At 41.6% G+C, this 22,456-nt stretch overlaps 1 protein-coding gene and 2 long non-coding RNA genes across 3 annotated transcripts in view; 1 reads left to right on the top strand and 2 right to left on the bottom strand.

Moving 5' to 3' along the window:
* LOC111868621 (serine/threonine-protein kinase DDB_G0283821) overlaps positions 1–10,001 on the top strand; it is an 88,646-nt gene extending 78,645 nt beyond the window's left edge. The window contains exons 6-8 of the mRNA XM_023859443.2: positions 438–486; positions 1,997–2,176; positions 6,538–10,001. Coding sequence (XP_023715211.1) covers positions 438–486; positions 1,997–2,176; positions 6,538–8,959 — 2,651 coding nt within the window. The 3' untranslated portion in view covers positions 8,960–10,001. The remainder of the gene's footprint in view (positions 1–437; positions 487–1,996; positions 2,177–6,537) is intronic.
* Positions 10,002–17,973: 7,972 nt separating this feature from the next.
* LOC117282643 lies at positions 17,974–19,508 on the bottom strand. The gene is made up of 2 exons (XR_004513464.1): positions 18,836–19,508; positions 17,974–18,701 (listed from the first exon to the last, which is right to left on the bottom strand). It is a non-coding gene; the product is annotated as an uncharacterized LOC117282643 (long non-coding RNA).
* Positions 19,509–20,077: 569 nt separating this feature from the next.
* On the bottom strand, positions 20,078–21,780 carry LOC117282642. The gene is made up of 2 exons (XR_004513463.1): positions 20,940–21,780; positions 20,078–20,805 (listed from the first exon to the last, which is right to left on the bottom strand). It is a non-coding gene; the product is annotated as an uncharacterized LOC117282642 (long non-coding RNA).
* Between the last annotated feature and the right edge of the window lie 676 nt (positions 21,781–22,456).

Raw genomic sequence — 22,456 nt, 5'->3', positions numbered from 1 at the left:
CTCTCCGTTCTCAGATGGATGGGGCACGATACACCTACTAGCTCTTTCTAACGGGCCCAACTGAGTAGGTCTATCTTGCCCCATCCACCTGAGGACGGAGACAGATCCAGTCTCCGAAACGTTGTGGTTTTTATGTCTTCTATATACCAGACAGTTCTGTACAGTATACACCATCGTCAGACTCCTTTCAAGTCTATCAATCTCAAATTAATCATTAAGAAAGCATCGTATTAATACTTACCAATGTTCCCTCAAAATCCTTAACAAAATCTTGTAGTCGTCGGTATCAGAGGTTCCTAACTATCTTTAACAATGCTCCGTAGACAACGCTGGCAATTCCACACAAACATCCTTAACAAAAGTTTGAAATAATCCTTGTTCCATAATCATCCTTAACAATACTTCACACTTACACATAAATGTGTTCTTTGTTTCAGCACCAGAAATTCTGCACTACGAACCAATAACACTGAAGGCAGACATGTGGTACGTTCCAACAGTGGTTTACTTGAAGTAAACTTTCAGATATACGTTGTACAGTACGGTGTATTGCATATTGCATATTAACCATCTTGGGCACAGTGACAAATACTCGTATGTGTATTACATGCTTTAACTATCAAACCCCTGAATTCTGCCCCACAAGCTGTGTTCGTGTATTTCGTAAGATTCTCATAATAAAGACCTATTACTTCCTTAAATCGCTACTCGTAATACAGACAGGGTGTCTCAAAAGTTATCTCACGCAGGACTCTTAAATGCCTTATACAGATGCGAAGGCGTCTAAACAATTCCTGAATCAAGTTAATATTACCCCACCTTCTGCGCCTAGGTCTATCAAGCAGTCTCTCATGTTCGAGCTTTTCGATCACAATGCAGTTCTCCTCTGTGCGTGCTACATACGCCTCCCATCTACTGAAAACTATGTCTACTAACTATGAAGATCCTAATTATGCAATTTTGCTAATCTCTTGTAACTTTCTCTTCGCTACAACTAATTATTCTCCTCAGATAAAGTTGTCCGAACACGTATGGGGGAATGGAGGCGTAAATACACGTGTTCTTAGCCCCAGCACTAGATGCAAGTGAGTGAGAAGTCTTACGCCCCGGAAACTTTACTCCCGGGGAAAGAGCCCCGGTCTCTCTGGACAGGAGGTTGGGTGGATACCAGAGCCGGTCTGGACGCTGTAGAGAAAAGAAAAGCTTACCTCTGTCGGGAATCGAACCCCGACTTCTCGGTCGTCTAGCCCCCAGATGACCGCTATACCGAATGATCTATCTCAGCTCTCGCTTATTCCAGAATACCCTCTGATATTTTAATAATTTAACTTCATATTTTTATATTTTATCCCTATTTGTTTAGTACCGGTCTAGAAAACCGAGATTAACGGCCGTGGGGATCCGTTGTACTGACCACGTGACACCCTCTATCCGCTAAAGTTGGCACTAACTTCGTCGACAAGCGGCGGTTGCTCGGTCGGTATAATTAGCTTGTGGACTATAGGCCACGGAGTTTCTTTATTTTTGAAGAAACAGTCTTCTGAGATGTGGCGATAACCGACGTTTCGGAGGAACGTATCGCCTCCATCTTCAGGGTAGAAGGAAAACTAAGAAAATTCGCAAGCGAAGAGACAGTGAGAACAGGTGCAAGCAGACCAATGTTTTTTTTTCCAAACGTTAGTCTGCTTGCACCTTTTCTCACTCTCTCTTCGCTTGCGGATTTTCTTTTTCCTTCTACCCTGAAGGCGATATGTTCCTCCGAAACGTCGGTTAACACTTCTGCACGGTGTAACATCCCAGAAGACTGCTTTCTTCGTAGTCACCGCCGTGAAAACCTCAAATCTTGTTTGTTTTTGTTTATGTTTAGTAAAAATGTGATAATTCGTTCCTTCTTTGTCGTCTCCTTATTTTCCGTTTGGCTTTTCTTATTCTTTTAATATTTCTTACAAATGACGACACAGAGATGTCGCCAGTGTAGCAAGTGTTCGATTCACAGGTCCCTGGGGGTGACGACGTATGTCCTACTGACGGGGTTTTCCCCCTTTGGTGGGGAGACAGACCAGGAGACATTCTGCAACATATCACGGGCAGAGGTGGACTTCCCCGAGGAACTGTTCGAGGATGTGTCTGAGGAGGCGCGGGATTTCATCCGCTGCTTGCTCGTGAGAGACCCAGGGTAAGTACGGTGTCACAGCTCAGGTGTGTCAGCGCCACTGTTTCCAGTCGCGGCACCAAATGCATCATCAGTGCGCTCTTAGCGAGCTCGCAGTTCTCACAGCCTGTGTTACTATCAGTGCGCTCTTAGCGAGTTCGCAGTATCAGTCTGTGTTACTATCAGCCTGTCGTTACTACACAGTTCCCATTATTTCAGGTTCATCACTCTTTCAATTATTATTGGACGATCGTGATATCGCACTTCCCTTTGTTTTAGAATTATCACAATGTGAGATAGAGTCGGAAAAGTTCATTACTAGGCAACGGCTCGGAAAACATTCCCGCGGAAGCGAACGCGAGAAATACAACAGCGGTGCTTTCTGCTTAATGAGGAGCTTCAGAAATGTACTGTTCGCCAAGTATAATTAGAATGATCAAGTCAAAAAAGATGAGAGGGGCAGGACATGTAGCATGAATGGGGGAGAAGAGGAATGCATATGAGATATCTTGGTGATATCTTAAGAGAGATAGGATGGAAGGCTCTTGTGAACACGGTTATGAACCTTCGCGTTCTATACATTGCTGGGAAGGGCTCAGCTCCATGAAGATAGTTCATAATACTTGGCGAGAAATGCAAATTATAATGCTCTTCAGTACTCATACTTCTGCAGCCTCCTCTTGCTCTCCCCCCCCCAGGTCACCACACTCTGTTCAAAACACTCGTGGCTTTGAGGTTATCACGGCGGTGACTATGAAAAGTACGGTTTTCTGAGACGTGACGTGGTGTAGTGTAGTTCGGTTAAAGCCTGACTTTTCAGACTGAAGGTACTGCTTGCCACTTGCTTCTGATATCTTAATCGGCTTACACATCGACTCTGAAGACGGAGGCGATATCTTCCTGCGAAACGTCGGAATCTCTCCGAACTATAAAGCGTTAAAACCCAGAAAACTGTGCCCTTCACTCTCAATCTGTGTTTCTGCCTTCATAAGAGAGGCGAAATAACGTCATATTTCCTCAAATCAATAATAATGTAAATTATGATGGAGTTAAGAATGAGTGGACGTTTACCTCCACATCCCTCTACGCCTTCGTAGACAACTTCATTTCAAATCACAATCCGCATGCCTTCAAATGCATACAGGGCGTTAGGTTACTTATAATTAAACACGGTCTTGGAGTTCCTGTGGAAGACATGGCATTAATTATTCTTATTTCTGTCATTATATTCAGCATGGGAATCACAAGCCTCGTATAAGGACGCGATAACTGGATTATAATGTCGTACATGGCACATGAAGGCGTTGTGTATGAAGTTAATTAACACAGGAACTACAAGAACATTTCTATATAAAACTGACGAGAGCTGCATTCGTAAACTGTCGTGTACTTGAATAAGCTGAAGTTCATTCCGTTCTTGGGTTGTTATACCGCGTGGATGTGGGCGATGCTGTCGACGTTTCGGAGACGCATACTTCCTCTATTTTCAGGGTCAAAGTGTGTAAAGAAGACGAGTTTCTGTGTACATAAAGGTCACAAAACAAAAACAAACTCCGTGGCTAGTAATCCACAAGCGAACTATACCGACCGAGCGACCGCCGCTTGTCGGCGAAGTTAGTGCCAACTTTTACTGATAGAGGGTGTCGCTTGGTCAGCGCAACGAATCCCCACGGCCGTTAACTTCGGTTTTCTAGACCGGAGCAGCTCTTTCCTTGAAATGACTCCTCAGTTATCCTCACAAGGTTGAGTGGACCCCTTTCCAGAACAACAACTTCTCAGAAAATCTGGCAGCGCCATGAATTGAACTCGGGACCTCTGGATCTGTAACCAGGAACTCTGATCACTAGACCACAGATGCGGTCAGCCCGTTGATACATTGATTTTAAACAAATATATTTGGCCTATTCATTATCTGCTTACGTACCAAATTATCTTCTTATTAATATATTGCTGCTGACCAGGAATTATAGAGAGAAAGAGTTTAGTGGATTTCAAACAAACCTGAAGGATAAGGGGATCTAAACTCTACGTCGCCAGACTCTCCGTTGTTCTGAAAATTGAAGATTACTGTTTTTTTAAGGAATGTCGTATATGTAACAGTAACGTTGTCCTTGTGCTTAAGTAAGTAAAAACACACTTTTCCTGACCTCGACATTAACTGGAGATGAGTAGTCAGCTTTACGCCCCGGCCGCTATACCCCCGTGGAAAGAACCCCTGTACCCATTGGATAGGAGGCTGGGTGGACCCCAGAGCCGGTCTGGATGACATGGAGAAGTGACAATACTTGTCCCCACCGGGACTTGAACTCCGACCTTTGTCTTCCAGCCCCGTAGCCAGTCTCTATACCAACTGCGCTATCCCGGCTCTTCAAGGAATGTCGTATAGTCTGGTAAATTCGGAGAAACCTGCCGATTCCATCTTCAGGACAGATGAGTACGCTTAATAATCACCGTCGTCAGACCGTCAAATCTCTAAGAATTTATTATAATCAACGAGAAACAGGGCTGCAAATAATCAGATTTGAGGTTCTTACAGCGGTCACTTTCAACAGTACTTTCTACTGGAACGTGACGCCGTATAGTCTGGTAGAATTTTAAGGACGTTTCGGAGAGATATATTGCCTTCATATTCAGGGTCGAAGAGCAAATCAAGCAGTCAACAACTGACAACCGCCCAATATAAAATTATATATTAATTAATTATTACGTTTTCCTAATGCTAGTGGGGCGGGACTAAGTCCCTTGTGCTGCGGCCACTTCTGGCGTATTGTACCAGCCCCAGATGATAGGTGAGGGTCATTGTGGAGCAGTTGGTGGAATGAAGATTGGCAGGGGAAACCGCAGTACTCGGAGAAAACCTTCCCCACCACCACTTTGTCCACCACAAATCCTACTTGACCAGACCCGGGTTCGAACCCGGGCCGCCGCAGTGGGAACCCAGCGACTAACCGTTTCAGCTATGGCGCGGCCCAATTATTACATAAATCAAATTTATATAAGGGCCTCCAACCCCAAATAAAGACATCAGTCCTGAAAATAGCAACTGCGATATTTGCCGAAACGGTTGTACACATTCAACATTCTATGCGGCGTGTTCCGAATGCTGAAGTGATACGTCACGATGCAGAAACTTCATGTTCATGTCAGTGTCTTCAAAATAACTGCAATTGCGAGGCTAGGATATAAAAAAACACTCAAGACTGAGCCCCGGAACTAAAAAAAGCTCCCAAGGCGGCGCCACAACATTCAAAAAGAACTAGCACCCTGCCCCGAACCCTCGCCCAGACCGACCAGAGCGCACTTTTTAAAATTGTTATTCACAGCGTGCAATGGAATTCGTGAAGTCCGTGTTACCACTTCCCAAAGTCAAAGTCATGCTTACGTGATGGAGTGCGTTATCTGGGTAGATGACACGAAAACATGATTCACTCACTCATCACTCATGGAGCTGAGCCCTTCTTGAGAATCCGCCAATTGTGCAGCTACTCAACAACTTCCCAGCATTTTATGGAACCAGGAGGTTCATTACCGTGTTCACAACAGCCATCCACTGGTCCCTATCCTGTGCCAGATCAATCCAATTCATACCATCCCATCCTATATCTCTAAGACACTTTTAATATTATCCACCAACCTATGTCTTGCTCTTCCCAGCAATCTCTTTCTTTCTGGCTTTCCCACCTCTTTGCTCCTATTCGTGCTACTTGCCCTGCCCATCTCTTAAAGTGTGCACTACAGTGTAAATGTATATGGTGAAACCTCATTAATTCGGACACCATTCTTTTTTTTTTTTGCGCATTACGACCCTGATGATCGCAATGCCACGTGTAGCGCTAGCATAACTGATAGGAGATACACATATATAGGCCTCACGTCAAACCTCAAGGCCGTTCTAGAACTAGAACTGCGAGAGAACAGATACGCAGACAACTAACTTCACGTGAACAGTGCGTATTAGTGTTTCAGTAGCTGACTTTTTAGTGACTTAGCAGCGCACTTTCCGTCTTAAGCGCTAGAAATGAAACAAATTTGGACTCTGTCATCAGTTTGTGGACTCTAACCCATAATGCAACAAATATTGCCTAGTGCTAAGGGAAAGATATAGTAAAGAACAGTACCAAAGAGGAACAGAACCCAAAATAAATTCATTTTTAAACACGGTCTCAATAATACTAAGTAGTTTATTTTATGATATGCAATCTAAGTTTCAAAATAAAGTTGTATTGCCTAAAAAGACAGGTAAAGTACATTCTATAACTTCCACGAACATATTTTCAGTAGTATTTCTATAATTGGAACAAGGGTTCACTCCCAATTAGTCTGAATTAGTGGCCTTACTGAAATTTCTTTGAACCCCAAAATAATGGGTCATATTGTGTTTGCAGAGCACGGCCAAGCGCAAAGGAATGCCTACGCCACAAATGGCTGTCCAAGAAGATCCCTCGCACATCAACACCGCCATCTCTGTTACGTCAAGATTCCTCATTGGTCGCGACAAAGGCGACAACACGAGCGGCGTCACCAAGTGAGGACTCCACGCGCATGTCTCAAAGAAACGCGACGCAGCAACAGAAGAACTTGAGGAAGTATCTGTCGAAATCTCGAGAAGCGTTGTTCGAACGGGTGGTTCAACAACAGCAACAACACCAAAAGAACAACTTGAGGAAGACCACGCTACTTTCCCAATACCACAAGACAAGACGCCTCTGTGAGAGTCAGATGTCTTTAGTGTCAAAGTCCCGGGAGCGACTCCTCATGATGGATCATCAAATGTCTCCGCACATCAGTCGCTCAAGAGAGAAACTGTACGGACTCCGAAGTCTGTCAAAGTCACACGAGGTGCTGGACCTCTGTAAGTCAGCTGCTGCAACTGGAGGTCAGGCTCCACATGGCGTTGGTTTAGGCATACTAAAGACGTTGACAAGAGCAACCACAGCCGATTTGAGCATGATCCCACTTTTGAGGCAAAGACTGATGGGTCATGGTTCATCCACAACGTCCATATCCTCCTCTGTTACTACCGAGCACGACACTGAGGAAACATCAGTTCCTCTTCCTCCATCTGAACACGTGAAGTTCAGCAGGATGTGTTCAGTACCGGTCAGTGCCATCACGTCACCAATCACCCCCTCACCACTACATGAATTATTAGAGAATTCATCACAATCGCCCAACAGCGCCACTAAATCACAAATTATACCTACGCCGACAGAAGACAATTTACGAGAAAAGAATATGGAGCACATCACGCAAATACCAGCACTTCTGAGCCCCAAACTGCTTAAAGAAACAATTAAAAATCAATCAAAATTTGAAATGTTTTCCAGTAGTCCTCTGCCGGTTTGCGAAGCTAATCTCATACCCCATGAAGAACAAAATGAATTTAAAACGCCTGATGGAACGGCATCTTTGAAGACACAAACAGGTGACACATGCACTTGGGAAAAAAACGAGGCAAGAACAGATGCCTTCGACGGTACAGAGATCGATTGCACATCGAGTTATCAAGATGACGGACCAGGTGAAGATATTAAATCCGAAGAAGAACCGAAGTTGAAATACGAAGACGCAGGAAAACACACGGATCTTCCACAGGAAATAGTGCTGAATCAACAAGACATCCCTAACACTTCAGAGTCAACGACAGAAACTAGAGCCGAAAATAAAAACGAAGCTTCGGTGTGTATAAAGAACTGTGAGGACGTGACTGAAGAGGACTCAGAGCCACGATACACTGTAGCACAGCTCGTCTCGGCCTTCAACCGTCACCAGGAAGTCGTAACAAAAACATCTCTGGAAGTAACCATGACAACCAGCGACAAGGGAACTAAAATCCCGCCAATGATCTTCAATACGGGAAACAGCGCTTTCCCTACTGGTCCAAATGCCCTGAGACTTTTCATACCTGACATTCACATAACCAATGAACAACCAAAGAGAAAACAGAAAAGAAAGTACAATTTGGGTTTGAGGTTTCCAAACTCAACCGAACTAAACACCGAAAAAGAAGCTTCCAAGGAAACCACCGAATTATCCAAAGACACTTATCAAACGGAAGACGATGAATCCTTCCAATCACTTGAAAGTTCAAGTTCTCTGGCGACCAGTGACTATGACTCCATTACAAATTTCTCAATGCCGGAAGTTCCTGTCGATAAAGAACAAAATGAGAACTCGAAAGATAAAACTACGACAGAAAAGGAAGAGGCAAGAACACCAGTGCCTTACTTTGATGAAAACGCCGACAGCACTAACAACAATAAACATCATGACGATTCAAGTTTCATTTGTACATTAGTTGTTGAACCTCCATCAGATGACAAAGTTCTGAATACAGAACCTGGTGAATCTCAACACCACGTTAACATCAATAAATTCCGACTGGCTGCAGAAGTGACGCCGAATTATCTAAGATCTGGGTCCCTCTCTAGCGATACGAGTGGATCTAGTTCTATGTCATGGGAAGAACTGACTCCTCCGTGTTCAGCGACTCCTACAGGCAACAAGAATGAGGCTCAACAGTGGCCTCAGAAACAGACCATTCCTCTCAGTTCAGGTCGTCAGGCGTCAAGAAGCAGGTCTCCTAGCGTGAATCGAGAACCATGGGGCAGGATATGTACTGGGACTTACAACAGAGCCCTGGAGAAGATCAACAGTAAACTGAACAAACACGAAAACTCTGCAGTCGCAGATCCCAACAGGAGACCAAACAGGAAGTCACTGACACTGCTAAGTCCACCTGAAGTGATCAGCGCTTCCGAGAAATTCCGGAGGAAGTCAATACCTGTTATCAAACAGCTTTCGTGAAGCAGACTGAGAAGTGTCCAAAATTTAATGTAGAAAATTCATATACGAAAGCGCAGTTTGGATTTTCAAATGCTCTGTGCAAACCTGCGGCTGACCGAAAGTGTTTCAATGAAACAACAGCACTCAGAATTCAAAATGCAATTAGTATTTGGATACCTATGAAAGAGATTAATTCGTGGAATTTCTGAAGTAGTATTTGCATTAATATTGCTTTCTTACAGAAATAATTCTCAATCATCTAAGTCATGGTAGAGATAACATTAAGGAAGATTTAGTAATAATTTATATTGTTTATCTATTATTTTAACGTATCGCACGGATTCGTGAGAAAATAATCAAATTTTATAACTTACAGTGACGAAGTGGTTAAAGAGAGATTAACACAAGTGTGATATTTGACAGGCTCAAAAACTGATAAAATATTTAGGATAATTTTCCATATCTTCTGCAGAATTACATTTTTGTTTGCGTTGTCATCGTTGTTTAAATTTAATTGAATTCGTGTTCACCGCTTTTCCTGACATATATTCATTTAAAAAATATCACCAGAACATATTTCCATCGTATTTCTTAATTAAATAATTTTCACCTAATTTATAGGAAAAAAAAAGGTCCATTTTGTATCAAATTGAACATTCGACGGCAAATGTTGAGGGAAAAAATTCATTTTAAAAGTTTCAATGCAGCTGTTCCTCTACACACAAATCTAAAATTCTTGTAATTTAATGTAGAAATGTACACTAACTTGCACTCTTTATTAAATGTATAGTAATGCAACTAAAACAGTAAAATATGTTGATGGCTGTACCTACTGAATGTACCTGACACCCGAAATAATAAACAGGTACAACTGCGAAGGTACTAATTTAATTGATATTATTGAAATATAAAAAACATATATGTGTTTGTGCTTCCGGTAGTATAGCGCAAGATATTTGCTCACTGATTAAAATTATGATTAACTATAATAAAGTAATTTTTCCATTGAAAATAATGTCAAATTTGTAACAAATGCAGTAAATAAAATGTACTTTAATAAACTAAACACTGAGCCAAATTATATTTTTCAAGATGTTCATTTCAATCACAACAAACTACACAAGTTACCGGCATACTTCACAGAATAATTTTCACATAACTGCTATTACACAATTCTTGCCACCATAGCGCTTTTCGCTAAAATTTGTGACAGTCATGTTCTGTCCTTTGTGAGCGACCAGTCAGCGCAAAGGAGATATACAGAAGCGGGCAGGTGTGTTCACCAGCATCGGGAGCAGAACTGCGGTGCTGCAATTCGCGTCTGTTCATTCCCAGAACCAAAACATCGCTTTTTGAAGTAGAAACGCGCAGATTTGCATATCAAAGCCTGCGAGTTAATGTACAATATTCACAAGGAACTAGAGAGAGAGGCGAAACACAAAGGAGAACCTGTTACTGGAGGGGTCGGGATAGCTCAGTCGGTACAGCGACATGCTGGACGGCCGGATTTCGATTCTCAGAAGGCGCAAATTGTTACTCTTCTCCACAGAGTCCAAACCGCTCTGGGGCCCATCAAGTTCTTATATAATGGGTATCGGGGCTTTTTCCCAGGAGGTAAAGCGACCGGGGCATGAAGCTGACCACTCAACACCACCTAATGCAGAGGTAAATAATGGTGATGTATTACCACACCCCGGTAAATCATCCAGTACTCATCGGGTATCGAACGCGTGAGCATCCGGCTAGTAGCACAGTCCCTCAACGAAATACGCTACCGCTTTTCATATACTGCAAGTCATGTGATCTCTTGCACTGGCAATGCCTTTCATACATTCACTATACAAGTTTTGGGACTTCGCCATGAATCCGCCATAGCTGATAATCTCTGAAAATTACTCTTTATAAAATGGTTATTCATGTCAACAATACCGAGCATGCTGGATTAGCGGTAACGATCTCCACTGTTATCACGAGGTGCTCGGTTCAAATCCCAGTAAAGACAGCCCCTATTCTGAGCTGTTTCATGGTTTTCCTCAGCCCCTATGGGCAACTTCCGGGATGGTACATTTGTTAGGCAAATAGCGCTTCCTTCCAAATCCTTTCCAGTTCATTATTTACCTATTACCATACCATTCGACGCTACAGAATCTGAGATACAGACATACTCGTAAAATGAACCACAAAAAAAAGTCTCACACACTGAAAAAAATTAATGAAGTGGCAACACTTTTGACTCTTTGGGGCTTTCGCAGTTTTCCTTGATCCAACCAAGCAACTGATGCGAATACTGCTGCTTCAACGTAGGCCACGACCACTTCCTTGCTCATCGTGTCCATTGCTAGGCAACGGATTGTTCAAACACGTTTCGCGTCAACGAACACGCTTGAAGGAATCAAAGCGCTTCCCATAATAGATGGTTTCCGAGGCAACGCATTCATAAAACACAGTTATGGAACACTCGGAGGCGGTGATCTCTTTAAGTACCGGGTTCGAATACCTCGACCGTAGTCCTGCGAATCGTAGGAGGCAACAAAAAAGGAAGTCTCGAATCTGAGAGTTTAAAATATTGTCGCCAGTCCCACGGGACTAGGGCCCGAGAATCACTGCGCTGGCGAGTGCCAGCAGCAATTGTAAACGGTAGACCCGTCCTCTCGTCAGAGAGAGCGCCCCACATGAACAAACCCGCAGCTGTCTAACAGTAATAAGTCCTAAGCCCCAGATGGGTGCTTTATTCAATGACACACTGACCGTCGGTCGTAACATAAGACTGAACAAGACTCGACTAGAATTCGAGGGGGTAGAGACCAGTCCGAGATTCAAACAGCAGCGAGAAATTCGTCAGACAGACGGCGTTCAGAAGGAGTTCAATGTGTGAGCTGTTATAATTAACTCTAATTGTAAAGAAGTGCCAATAAACCCAATCATCAAATCCACAACCCATTATTATTCGTCACGCCAACCCCTCTTACGTGACAATATACTTTGTATATAAACAAAGCGCTACCAGACATTGTGGCATTAAAAGCGGGTGATAAAAAGAGAAGCATAAGCCAGTTTAATGGACTCGTCATTACACTGAATTGAAAACATGTTTTTAAGATATCTTTAATAGGTTTAATTCTAAGATCGTTCTGAACATCACAAACGCTGTGAAACCGTGTAAGAAAAAGTGGCCTTCAGCTTTGAAAACAGGAATTGCAACTCTGCGCATGAAGGCAACAAAACTACCGAGCGCATGGACATGTACTTCAAACTCTGCCAACAACACAATCTTGATTTCCTAGTTTCTACTGTATCCAAAATTATATTCTGCAAGGGGAAAACCTGGAAGCCCCACGTCGTCTGGTCCGGTTTTGGGGCCCATTCAGCCTGTCGAATGGGTACCGGGGGCTCTTTCCGTGGGGATAAAACGGCCGACCCGTGAAGCTGAACACTCACCTCCAACTAGTGCCGGCGTCAAGCAAATGTGCCTCTATACATCCACTCCCCCATACGCCTCAATGGCCTAATGGTTAATTAGTTACGCACAAGGACTTTTTTTTTTTTACTTTATGAGGATGAACCCATCCTGTGAAGTCGCCAATAGTCCAGGCACCCATAATTTTCCCAGCATTTTATGGCATACGAGGGTTCATTACCGTGTTCACAAAAGTATTCAAATGGTTCATATCCTCAGCTAGATCACTCCAGCCCATATCCCCCATCGTGAGATCCATTTTAATATTATCCACCCACCGTCTTGGTCTTCCCTTTAATGATCAATACTTGCTTACATTTATCCATTTATCGAGATCTGGGATCAGAGGACCTTAGAGAGAAACCTTCCGTGGCCCTGATTATAAAAGGAACTGCAGTTATATAAACAGTAAATGTAAAGTTGTCCCTGTGCTTACTTAAGCACCATGCCATGATGGCGTGCGGGGAACCCCCACGCATTAACTTCGGCTCTAGTTATGGGTGTGGTCAGCTTCACGCTCAGGCCGCTTTTCTCCTTCTGAGTCATTTTACACACCAGCTTTCAGGTTTGGGCTGGCCTGTACCTGTCCGGATTTTCCACCTGCGGTTTTCTCAGCTCGCCACCACCTTCATGCTGGTTTCTGGCTTGGTTTACTCTTTAACCCTGAAGAGGGATGCGATGTTCGTCCTAACTTCACTACGTAACGAATCAGAGACCGTACTTTCCATAATCACCGGTGTAAAAGGCATCATTCTACCACTGACGCTATATACATGTAGTCTATGATACAGGCGTTGTAAACCAACGCACAAACACCATTAGAGAGACATTCGCTTATGCGACTAAATTTCTCAATAAATAATTTAAAATATATATTCTTTGTATTGAATTGTTTTGGATTTTGTGTTTAAGAAAACAGCAATTATCGCACATTTCGGCAAGAACGAATTTATGACGAATTTCATGACGTTTTATAATTCCATTAGGGCGAAATTCCATATCCAGACGACGAACTGTGCTCCGTGAAAGCAGAGAACCTCCTCACCAGCAACTATTAGCTTTAACAGTACTATCTTCTGGCATACAACTCCGCGCAACCTGGTAAAAATTCGCAGATGTTTCGGAAAAACATTCTGCCCGCACCTTCACAGTCAGATATACAATCAAGTGCTTGCCTCTTACTCGTTTAACAAATCTTCAACCATGACGACGGAAGCATATGTTCGCCCGAAACGTCGGTGAACCAGTCTACATGGTGTTACACCTCAGAAGACAGTACTTTTCAGTCACCGTTGTTAGAACCTCAAACCCAATTATAAACTTTCCATGCGAGATTCTGGACCGTGCAAAGGTTTCCTTAAGCCTGTCTTGCACGCCATTATCTATTTTTATTTCAATAAAAAACTCAATACTGAGACCCAGTGGCGCTACTGAAGGCCTATAATTAGTAAATAAAACACAGGTCTCTTGATGGTATTCATAAAGAATTTAGGAACAACAATTCCAATCTCCGGAGATAATCAAAACGATGTTCCTTTATAAGGAAGCCCCTTGGCTGCCAGTGCGTAATGGAGCCGAATTTGGTCACCTCTGTAAATGTTAAGTCGTAATTTCACACGAATATGGAGTTAAGCTTGCTTTGGGCGCTCGAGACGACGTTTATCTCTGTAGCCACTTCTTTCGTTTTCCAGAGCTGAAAGCTGTACCAATTAAGTGTTTCTACCACAAAGAGCCACGCCGACACTCAACACTCGCATACCTGCCTGCTACTTGCCACGGTGCTTCGGCAACAATTGGCAAGTTGGTTATATAACCGCCTGCTTGGGTGGCCAGAGACTGGCTGCAGCTGACTGCATGACTGATTAACTGGGCGACTGGCTACTTAACTGACTGGCTGATTAGTTCACCAGCTGACTGCATGACTGGTTAACTAACTGGGTGACTGGCTGATCAGTTCACCAGCTGACAGCATGACTGATTAACTAACTGGGTGACTGGCTAATTAACTGATTGGGTCATCACATAACCAGCTGACTGCATGACTGATTAACTGGGTGACTGGCTACTTAATTGATTGGCTGATTAGTTCACCAGCTGACTCCATGACTGATTCACTGGGTGACTGGCTACTTAACTGATTGGCTGATTAGTTCACCAGCTAACTGCATGACTGATTAACTAACTGGGTGACTGCCTACTTAATTGATTGGCTGCTTAGTTCACCAGCTGACTGCATGACTGATTAACTGGAAGACTGGCTACTTATCTGATTGGCCAATTAGTTCACCAGCTGACTGCATGACTAACTGCGCGACTGGCTAAATAACTGATCAGGTGACAGATTACCAGCTGACTTCATGACTGATTAACAAACTAGGCAACAGGCAAAATAGCGGATTAACAGCTGACTTCATGACTAACGGGGTGACTGGCTAAATTACTAATTAGGTGACAGATTACCAGCTGACTTCTTGACTAATTGGGTGACTTGCCAATTATCTGACTGATTGGGTGACCAGCTCACAAGCTGTCAGACATCAGTAACTGATTTTGTGACGGGCTGTCTGGATTATTACGTGACTAACTGGGAAATCAATGGACTACATGGTTGATCAGGTTACTGATTTAGTCCTACTGGTCGTCTAACTTGCTGAATGGTTGCTAGCAACTAAAACGTTAGATGCATATGCAGACATAATAATAATCAATCCTAGGTTCATCAATAAATATGGAAATTGGTCTAAAAATATATATCCAAAAATAAAATATAGATACATCAGAAAATATCCAAAAAATGGCTAACTGGCATATGGTTATTTAACAACACTTATTCAGTTGTATACATTAAAGAGATAAATGTTAAATCAATTTCTGAACAATGAATTACAGTGAGTCTGGAACAGAATTGTTTCAGTCCACTTTAAGAGAGAGCACCAACATCTGCTCAGAGGGACTGAGAAATTCCAAAAAAGAATCCCAGTCACAAGACCTACCTCTGGTACAAGATTCAAACACATACGCTACCTTCAGAACACGAACCAGGACTACCAACCACAAGACAAAAACATTTGGTCAGTGGAACATCATCATGCATAAAGTATTGCTAACAAAGTGATAAATAATGTACTAATAACAAAATGTATGCAGGATAAAAAGGTAAATGTAAAGTTATCCCTGTACTTAATTAAGCATTATGCCATGAAGATGTATGGGGGAGTGGCTGTATAGAACCTCTTATTCTTAACCTTGGCACTAGTCAAAGGTTAGTGGTCAGCTTGAGACTCCAGCCGCTGGTAAGTAAGGCACACCTAACAAAGAGGTAATGAAGTACAGATAAGACAAAGACAAACTAATTATAGCTAATAAAAGTCAACAAAGTAGAGCTAAGAGAAAATCAAATAAATCTCATCTATCAAAAGGTACACAAAATACTAAATTACAGCTAACAGAGGGGCAGACATACACTAGCCAACAAATTTAAACAGAGTAAAACTAGTACAATATTGTAGGTTCATGTTGCACTTGTTGCAATCATATAATTCACAGGGGCAACTTCTTGTGTTCATAGGTTAGTGGCCTGCTATGTTATCATATATTATAGTTGTTTCTTCTAAAACACATTTCCACCTTAATCAGGTCATCATCAGGTAAATAATATACTGTATTGTTCTTCATTCTTTGTTCCAAAATTTTATTAAATCTCAGTTAAATCATGTCTAAACTGTTGCTGAATTCAGTAAATATGTTACAAACCTTGTTACTTTCTTATTAGTCTACCGTTTCTTGAACTGTAGCGTGGGCTGTGCCTGCAAGTATGGAGTCTTGTTCTGGCATGGAACAGTTATGCTGTATATGAAGGTTCTCAATGTTCTTTATGATGTAGTTTCACGTCACTTTTGTGGACAGTTGCTCAGTAACAATACGATGAAGGAACCACATAAATAATCTACCTGACGATGACCTCAAGTGAGCCAGTGCAGCCAGTATAGCGACTGGCCACAAGCTGGACGGCCAAAGGTCAGAATTTGTGTCCAGGTATTGGCTAGATTTCTCCTCTCGACGTCATCCAGACTGGTTCTGGAGTCCATCCAACAGCTACCAGGGGTAAAGCGGATGGGACGTGAAGCTGACCACTCACCTCCAACCCATGCCAAGGTCAAGATTACATGGATTTATACATCAATTCCTCCATACACCTCCATGATGTATTGTTTAATCAGTTAAGCACATGGGCAACTTTATCTGATGATTATCTCATAAGGTCAGAATGTGTTGTAGAAGAAATGACTATAACACATCACCAGTCCGCAAACACAAGATGTTATACATCAAGACTGCCCTTGTGAACGACATAATGTACAGCCTGTCAGAAAGTTAAGATACACTTAAAAAAAAAAGCAGAGCTAATGAAAAGCAAATATGCTGTAGCTAACATAAAGGTGAATAAAGTATAGCTAATAAGGGGGCAGAATATATAGCCAACAAAATTAAAGAGTATAGCTAACAAGAAGGTACACAAAATATAGATAATGCAAATAGTAATCTTTCTACTCTAGTGGTGAGTTATCTTTATGGTTCCTATCCTGAGACAGAAGAATCCTGTCCATACCCTCCCATCTATACTAAATTACTTCCAGTGGCCTCTCTCCTTCATGTTTTCCTATCAGCCCTTTATATACGTCCCTTCTCCCCTGTCCAGTCCACCTCAACCACCTGATTTCGTGATTCCATACAGCAAGGAGTACAGATTATTAATAATCTCTCTTCCTCATTTCCTCAAGGTAGCAAATATTCTCCTCCCTAGTCTAGGGATTTAATTCATGCGGTCTGCTGGACCCCATGTAGTCTGGTGCGCAAGTATAAAGGTTTCAAAGAATCACAGTGCCTCTGTCTTCGACACGGAGTTGCTAATCACTAACCATACTTCAACACGTATCACAGACAACAAGACCTAACATGAATCTTTGCCATGACCATAAAAACTTCAAATCTTACTTGGGTATCTAACGTATGTTGAGAATAGCTAATGATGATTATCATCATGACCATTAGCAGGGCTATGCGCTGGAAGATAGGGGGTTGACTCCTGTACAAAGAATATCTCAGGACTCAACAACAAAGAATATCTCAGGACTCAACAGCCCCTTGTCCCATTATGATTCCCTCCCCAGGGGTAAAACTGCTAGGGCATGAAGCAACTACCCAGTTCCATCCATAACTGATGTTAAGAATTGGCAGATTTTTATCTCATCTCCTCCATACATCTTCATGGATAGTACTTATCCTTGCATTTAGTCCAATATTCACCATTCATATAAAGCCACTTCTTCAAATTTCAACTGCAAAATCTGAAAAATGTTATCTCTAGCTACACTATTTACATGTAACCCTGTCACTGAGGAACACCCAAAGTCATAATTTAAAATATGCATTCTGTGACATGAGCTTAACAAGATCTGCAAACACAGCTTCAAACAATAAGCACAATAAAACAAGAAATATCAAACCTTAGCCTTTTAAACATATAGATATCAAAAATTTCTTATATATAAGCAGGTCTTTAGATCTTCAAGGCATATCATATGTTATGCATCAGTATTTTTTATTACCAGAAAACTAATACAAAAATTTATTACAGCTTCATGTACATTTGGAATGATACTAAAATTAAATTTGAAGAGTATTAACTTCTGCAATGTTGGGCAGCATAATCTTGTAGAAATTCACCAACATTTCAGAGGAAATTTGTCTTCAGGGACAAAAAAGAAGCCGAGTAAGCCATTGGTGCACTTGTTTTTCTACCCTGAAGATCAAGGCACCACATTCTTCTGAAGTGAATGTGAACTTTTACCAGACTACACCACATTACAGCAGACACTATTCTTTAGAGCCACTGTGATGGGGGCTGAGGTCCCAAAACATTGGTTTTTAACTCAACACTGACACAACTGGCTACAAAGATTTCATTGCAGTCATGTATATTGTTGGCATGCAAAATGAATACAAGAATTGCATCATGTAGGTGTATCCATATTTCTCACTCCCATTCAAAACTTTCAGTCTGTTTTCTGACAGCTTTTCTTGTACAGCTGATTTTCAATTGGTTCTTTATATTCTAAAAGCAATGCTGTCGCAACAGACGGAAGTATTCGTATTATTCGTATTATGAGAGGGGGTGGGTTACCCCATGCACTTAGACCAGTTATTGGTCCATTGTGAACAGACGGAAGTAACCTTCACTCTTAAAATGAGATATGGCTTTATCGCAATAACAATTCTTGAAAAATGTTCTGAGTTGTTTGACTTCTGTAAAGACAACAAAAGAGAGAGGATTAGCATCTATATGCCTTTATTTCAATTAAATTAAACATATTATTCAGTGGTTGTTACAAGGTATACAAGCGAAAGTGGAGAGTGAAAATAAATAAAATTATACTTACATGTGGAAGCGTGTAGACTATCCAGCATATCAATAGCCGGTTCTTCTTTAACTGTGTTATTGGTTCCAGGTCCAGCTTCACTAACACCTACATTCCTCACAACGGTAAAAACAAAGTAAAAGTACACCAAAATGGCAAGAGATGTCACGGATGTAGCAGTGTTCCCATTTTTCTGTTAGTAAAAATGGCATATGCAACACACTTCCATGAACGCTCATGGTTTATATACACCACAAATCAAAATACAAATACATAAAGCTGCTAGTATTACTACAAACATGATTTAAAACACGCTCTTATGTAAATATCAACATTCACCTTTGGTTACTAACATATTCTCCAACATTACACCATATATCACTGCAAACATAAAAAAACATGTCTTCAGAACTGTCTGAAGAGAACGCAATGACATTAGAACTTGTACCTGATGCACAATACATACAGAGCTCTGCTTCTTGCCTGTCTCTTGCTTTGTTCATTCTTCTGAAACCTGAAGAAAAAGGCGATGTGCTCCTCTCAAACATCAGTTGACTTTCATTGGCATCATATCCCAGAAGACAGAAAGCTGCATGGCCACCCTGTGAGAACCTCAAGTCCTACAGGAACACCTATGATGAAATATAAAGGGAAAACGGAGAGAACTGCAAGAAAACACGAGAGTGAGTGAGAAATAAACTCAGACCNGGTATCTAACGTATGTTGAGAATAGCTAATGATGATTATCATCATGACCATTAGCAGGGCTATGCGCTGGAAGATAGGGGGTTGACTCCTGTACAAAGAATATCTCAGGACTCAACAACCCCTTGTCCCATTATGATTCCCTCCCCAGGGGTAAAACTGCTAGGGCATGAAGCAACTACCCAGTTCCATCCATAACTGATGTTAAGAATTGGCAGATTTTTATCTCATCTCCTCCATACATCTTCATGGATAGTACTTATCCTTGCATTTAGTCCAATATTCACCATTCATATAAAGCCACTTCTTCAAATTTCAACTGCAAAATCTGAAAAATGTTATCTCTAGCTACACTATTTACATGTAACCCTGTCACTGAGGAACACCCAAAGTCATAATTTAAAATATGCATTCTGTGACATGAGCTTAACAAGATCTGCAAACACAGCTTCAAACAATAAGCACAATAAAACAAGAAATATCAAACCTTAGCCTTTTAAACATATAGATATCAAAAATTTCTTATATATAAGCAGGTCTTTAGATCTTCAAGGCATATCATATGTTATGCATCAGTATTTTTTATTACCAGAAAACTAATACAAAAATTTATTACAGCTTCATGTACATTTGGAATGATACTAAAATTAAATTTGAAGAGTATTAACTTCTGCAATGTTGGGCAGCATAATCTTGTAGAAATTCACCAACATTTCAGAGGAAATTTGTCTTCAGGGACAAAAAAGAAGCCGAGTAAGCCATTGGTGCACTTGTTTTTCTACCCTGAAGATCAAGGCACCACATTCTTCTGAAGTGAATGTGAACTTTTACCAGACTACACCACATTACAGCAGACACTATTCTTTAGAGCCACTGTGATGGGGGCTGAGGTCCCAAAACATTGGTTTTTAACTCAACACTGACACAACTGGCTACAAAGATTTCATTGCAGTCATGTATATTGTTGGCATGCAAAATGAATACAAGAATTGCATCATGTAGGTGTATCCATATTTCTCACTCCCATTCAAAACTTTCAGTCTGTTTTCTGACAGCTTTTCTTGTACAGCTGATTTTCAATTGGTTCTTTATATTCTAAAAGCAATGCTGTCGCAACAGACGGAAGTATTCGTATTATTCGTATTATGAGAGGGGGTGGGTTACCCCATGCACTTAGACCAGTTATTGGTCCATTGTGAACAGACGGAAGTAACCTTCACTCTTAAAATGAGATATGGCTTTATCGCAATAACAATTCTTGAAAAATGTTCTGAGTTGTTTGACTTCTGTAAAGACAACAAAAGAGAGAGGATTAGCATCTATATGCCTTTATTTCAATTAAATTAAACATATTATTCAGTGGTTGTTACAAGGTATACAAGCAAAAGTGGAGAGTGAAAATAAATAAAATTATACTTACATGTGGAAGCGTGTAGACTATCCAGCATATCAATAGCCGGTTCTTCTTTAACTGTGTTATTGGTTCCAGGTCCAGCTTCACTAACACCTACATTCCTCACAACGGTAAAAACAAAGTAAAAGTACACCAAAATGGCAAGAGATGTCACGGATGTAGCAGTGTTCCCATTTTTCTGTTAGTAAAAATGGCATATGCAACACACTTCCATGAACGCTCATGGTTTATATACACCACAAATCAAAATACAAATACATAAAGCTGCTAGTATTACTACAAACATGATTTAAAACACGCTCTTATGTAAATATCAACATTCACCTTTGGTTACTAACATATTCTCCAACATTACACCATATATCACTGCAAACATAAAAAAACATGTCTTCAGAACTGTCTGAAGAGAACGCAATGACATTAGAACTTGTACCTGATGCACAATACATACAGAGCTCTGCTTCTTGCCTGTCTCTTGCTTTGTTCATTCTTCTGAAACCTGAAGAAAAAGGCGATGTGCTCCTCTCAAACATCAGTTGACTTTCATTGGCATCATATCCCAGAAGACAGAAAGCTGCATGGCCACCCTGTGAGAACCTCAAGTCCTACAGGAACACCTATGATGAAATATAAAGGGAAAACGGAGAGAACTGCAAGAAAACACGAGAGTGAGTGAGAAATAAACTCAGACCACAAGCAGTCAGTAAGGGTAGCAACAGAAACATAAGAGAGACGATGAAGTGCAGAACCAGGAACCTTGTTGCTCCAAAGTGTAAAGAGCAACACTCACTCACTCACTCACTCATGGAGCTGAGCCCTTCTTGAGAAGCCGCCAATTGTGCAGCTACTCAAGAATTTCCCAGCATTTTATGGAAACCAAAGGTTTATTAACGTGTTCACGAGAGCCCTCCACTGGTCCCTATCCTGAGCCAGATCAATCCAATCCATACCATCCAATTCTCTCTCTCTTAAGATCCATTTTAATACTGTCCACCCACCTACATCTTGGTCTTCCCAATGGTCTCTTTCCCACCAATATTCTATATGCATTCCTCTCCTCTCCCATTCATGCTACATGCCCTGCCCACCTCATCCTCCTTGACTTGTTCAGTCTAATTATACTTGGAGAAGAGTACATGTTATGAAACCCCAACCTCCAACCACAGGCAGGTATGGACAGGATAACCACAATAAACACACAGGCAGTGCAGCATCACGTACGCTGTAATGTGAGAGGACTGGTTACATGGATCCAGAAATTTAGACACTTGGGCTTGATTGTGAAACAGACCCATACCTGACAAGACTGGTGACAGAACAGAGCCATACCTAGTAGTACCAGCGTTGCTGAGGATGGAGCCTTATGGTAAAACTGATGCTGTTGTAGATGGAGCCTCATCTGGAACCAGAGCTGCTGACGGAGCCTTGTGGCAGAACCAGGGATGCTGAATGTGGAGCATTATCCAGTGAAACCAGTGTTGCTAAAGATGGAGCCTTGTGGTGGACCCAGGGGTTGCTGGGTG

The sequence above is a fragment of the Cryptotermes secundus genome, unplaced genomic scaffold (assembly GCF_002891405.2).
Source record: "Cryptotermes secundus unplaced genomic scaffold, Csec_1.0 scaffold660, whole genome shotgun sequence".
Lineage (NCBI taxonomy): Eukaryota > Metazoa > Arthropoda > Insecta > Blattodea > Kalotermitidae > Cryptotermes > Cryptotermes secundus.
Note: the sequence above shows the minus strand (reverse complement) of the source record. Positions and strands in the feature narration are given on the sequence as shown.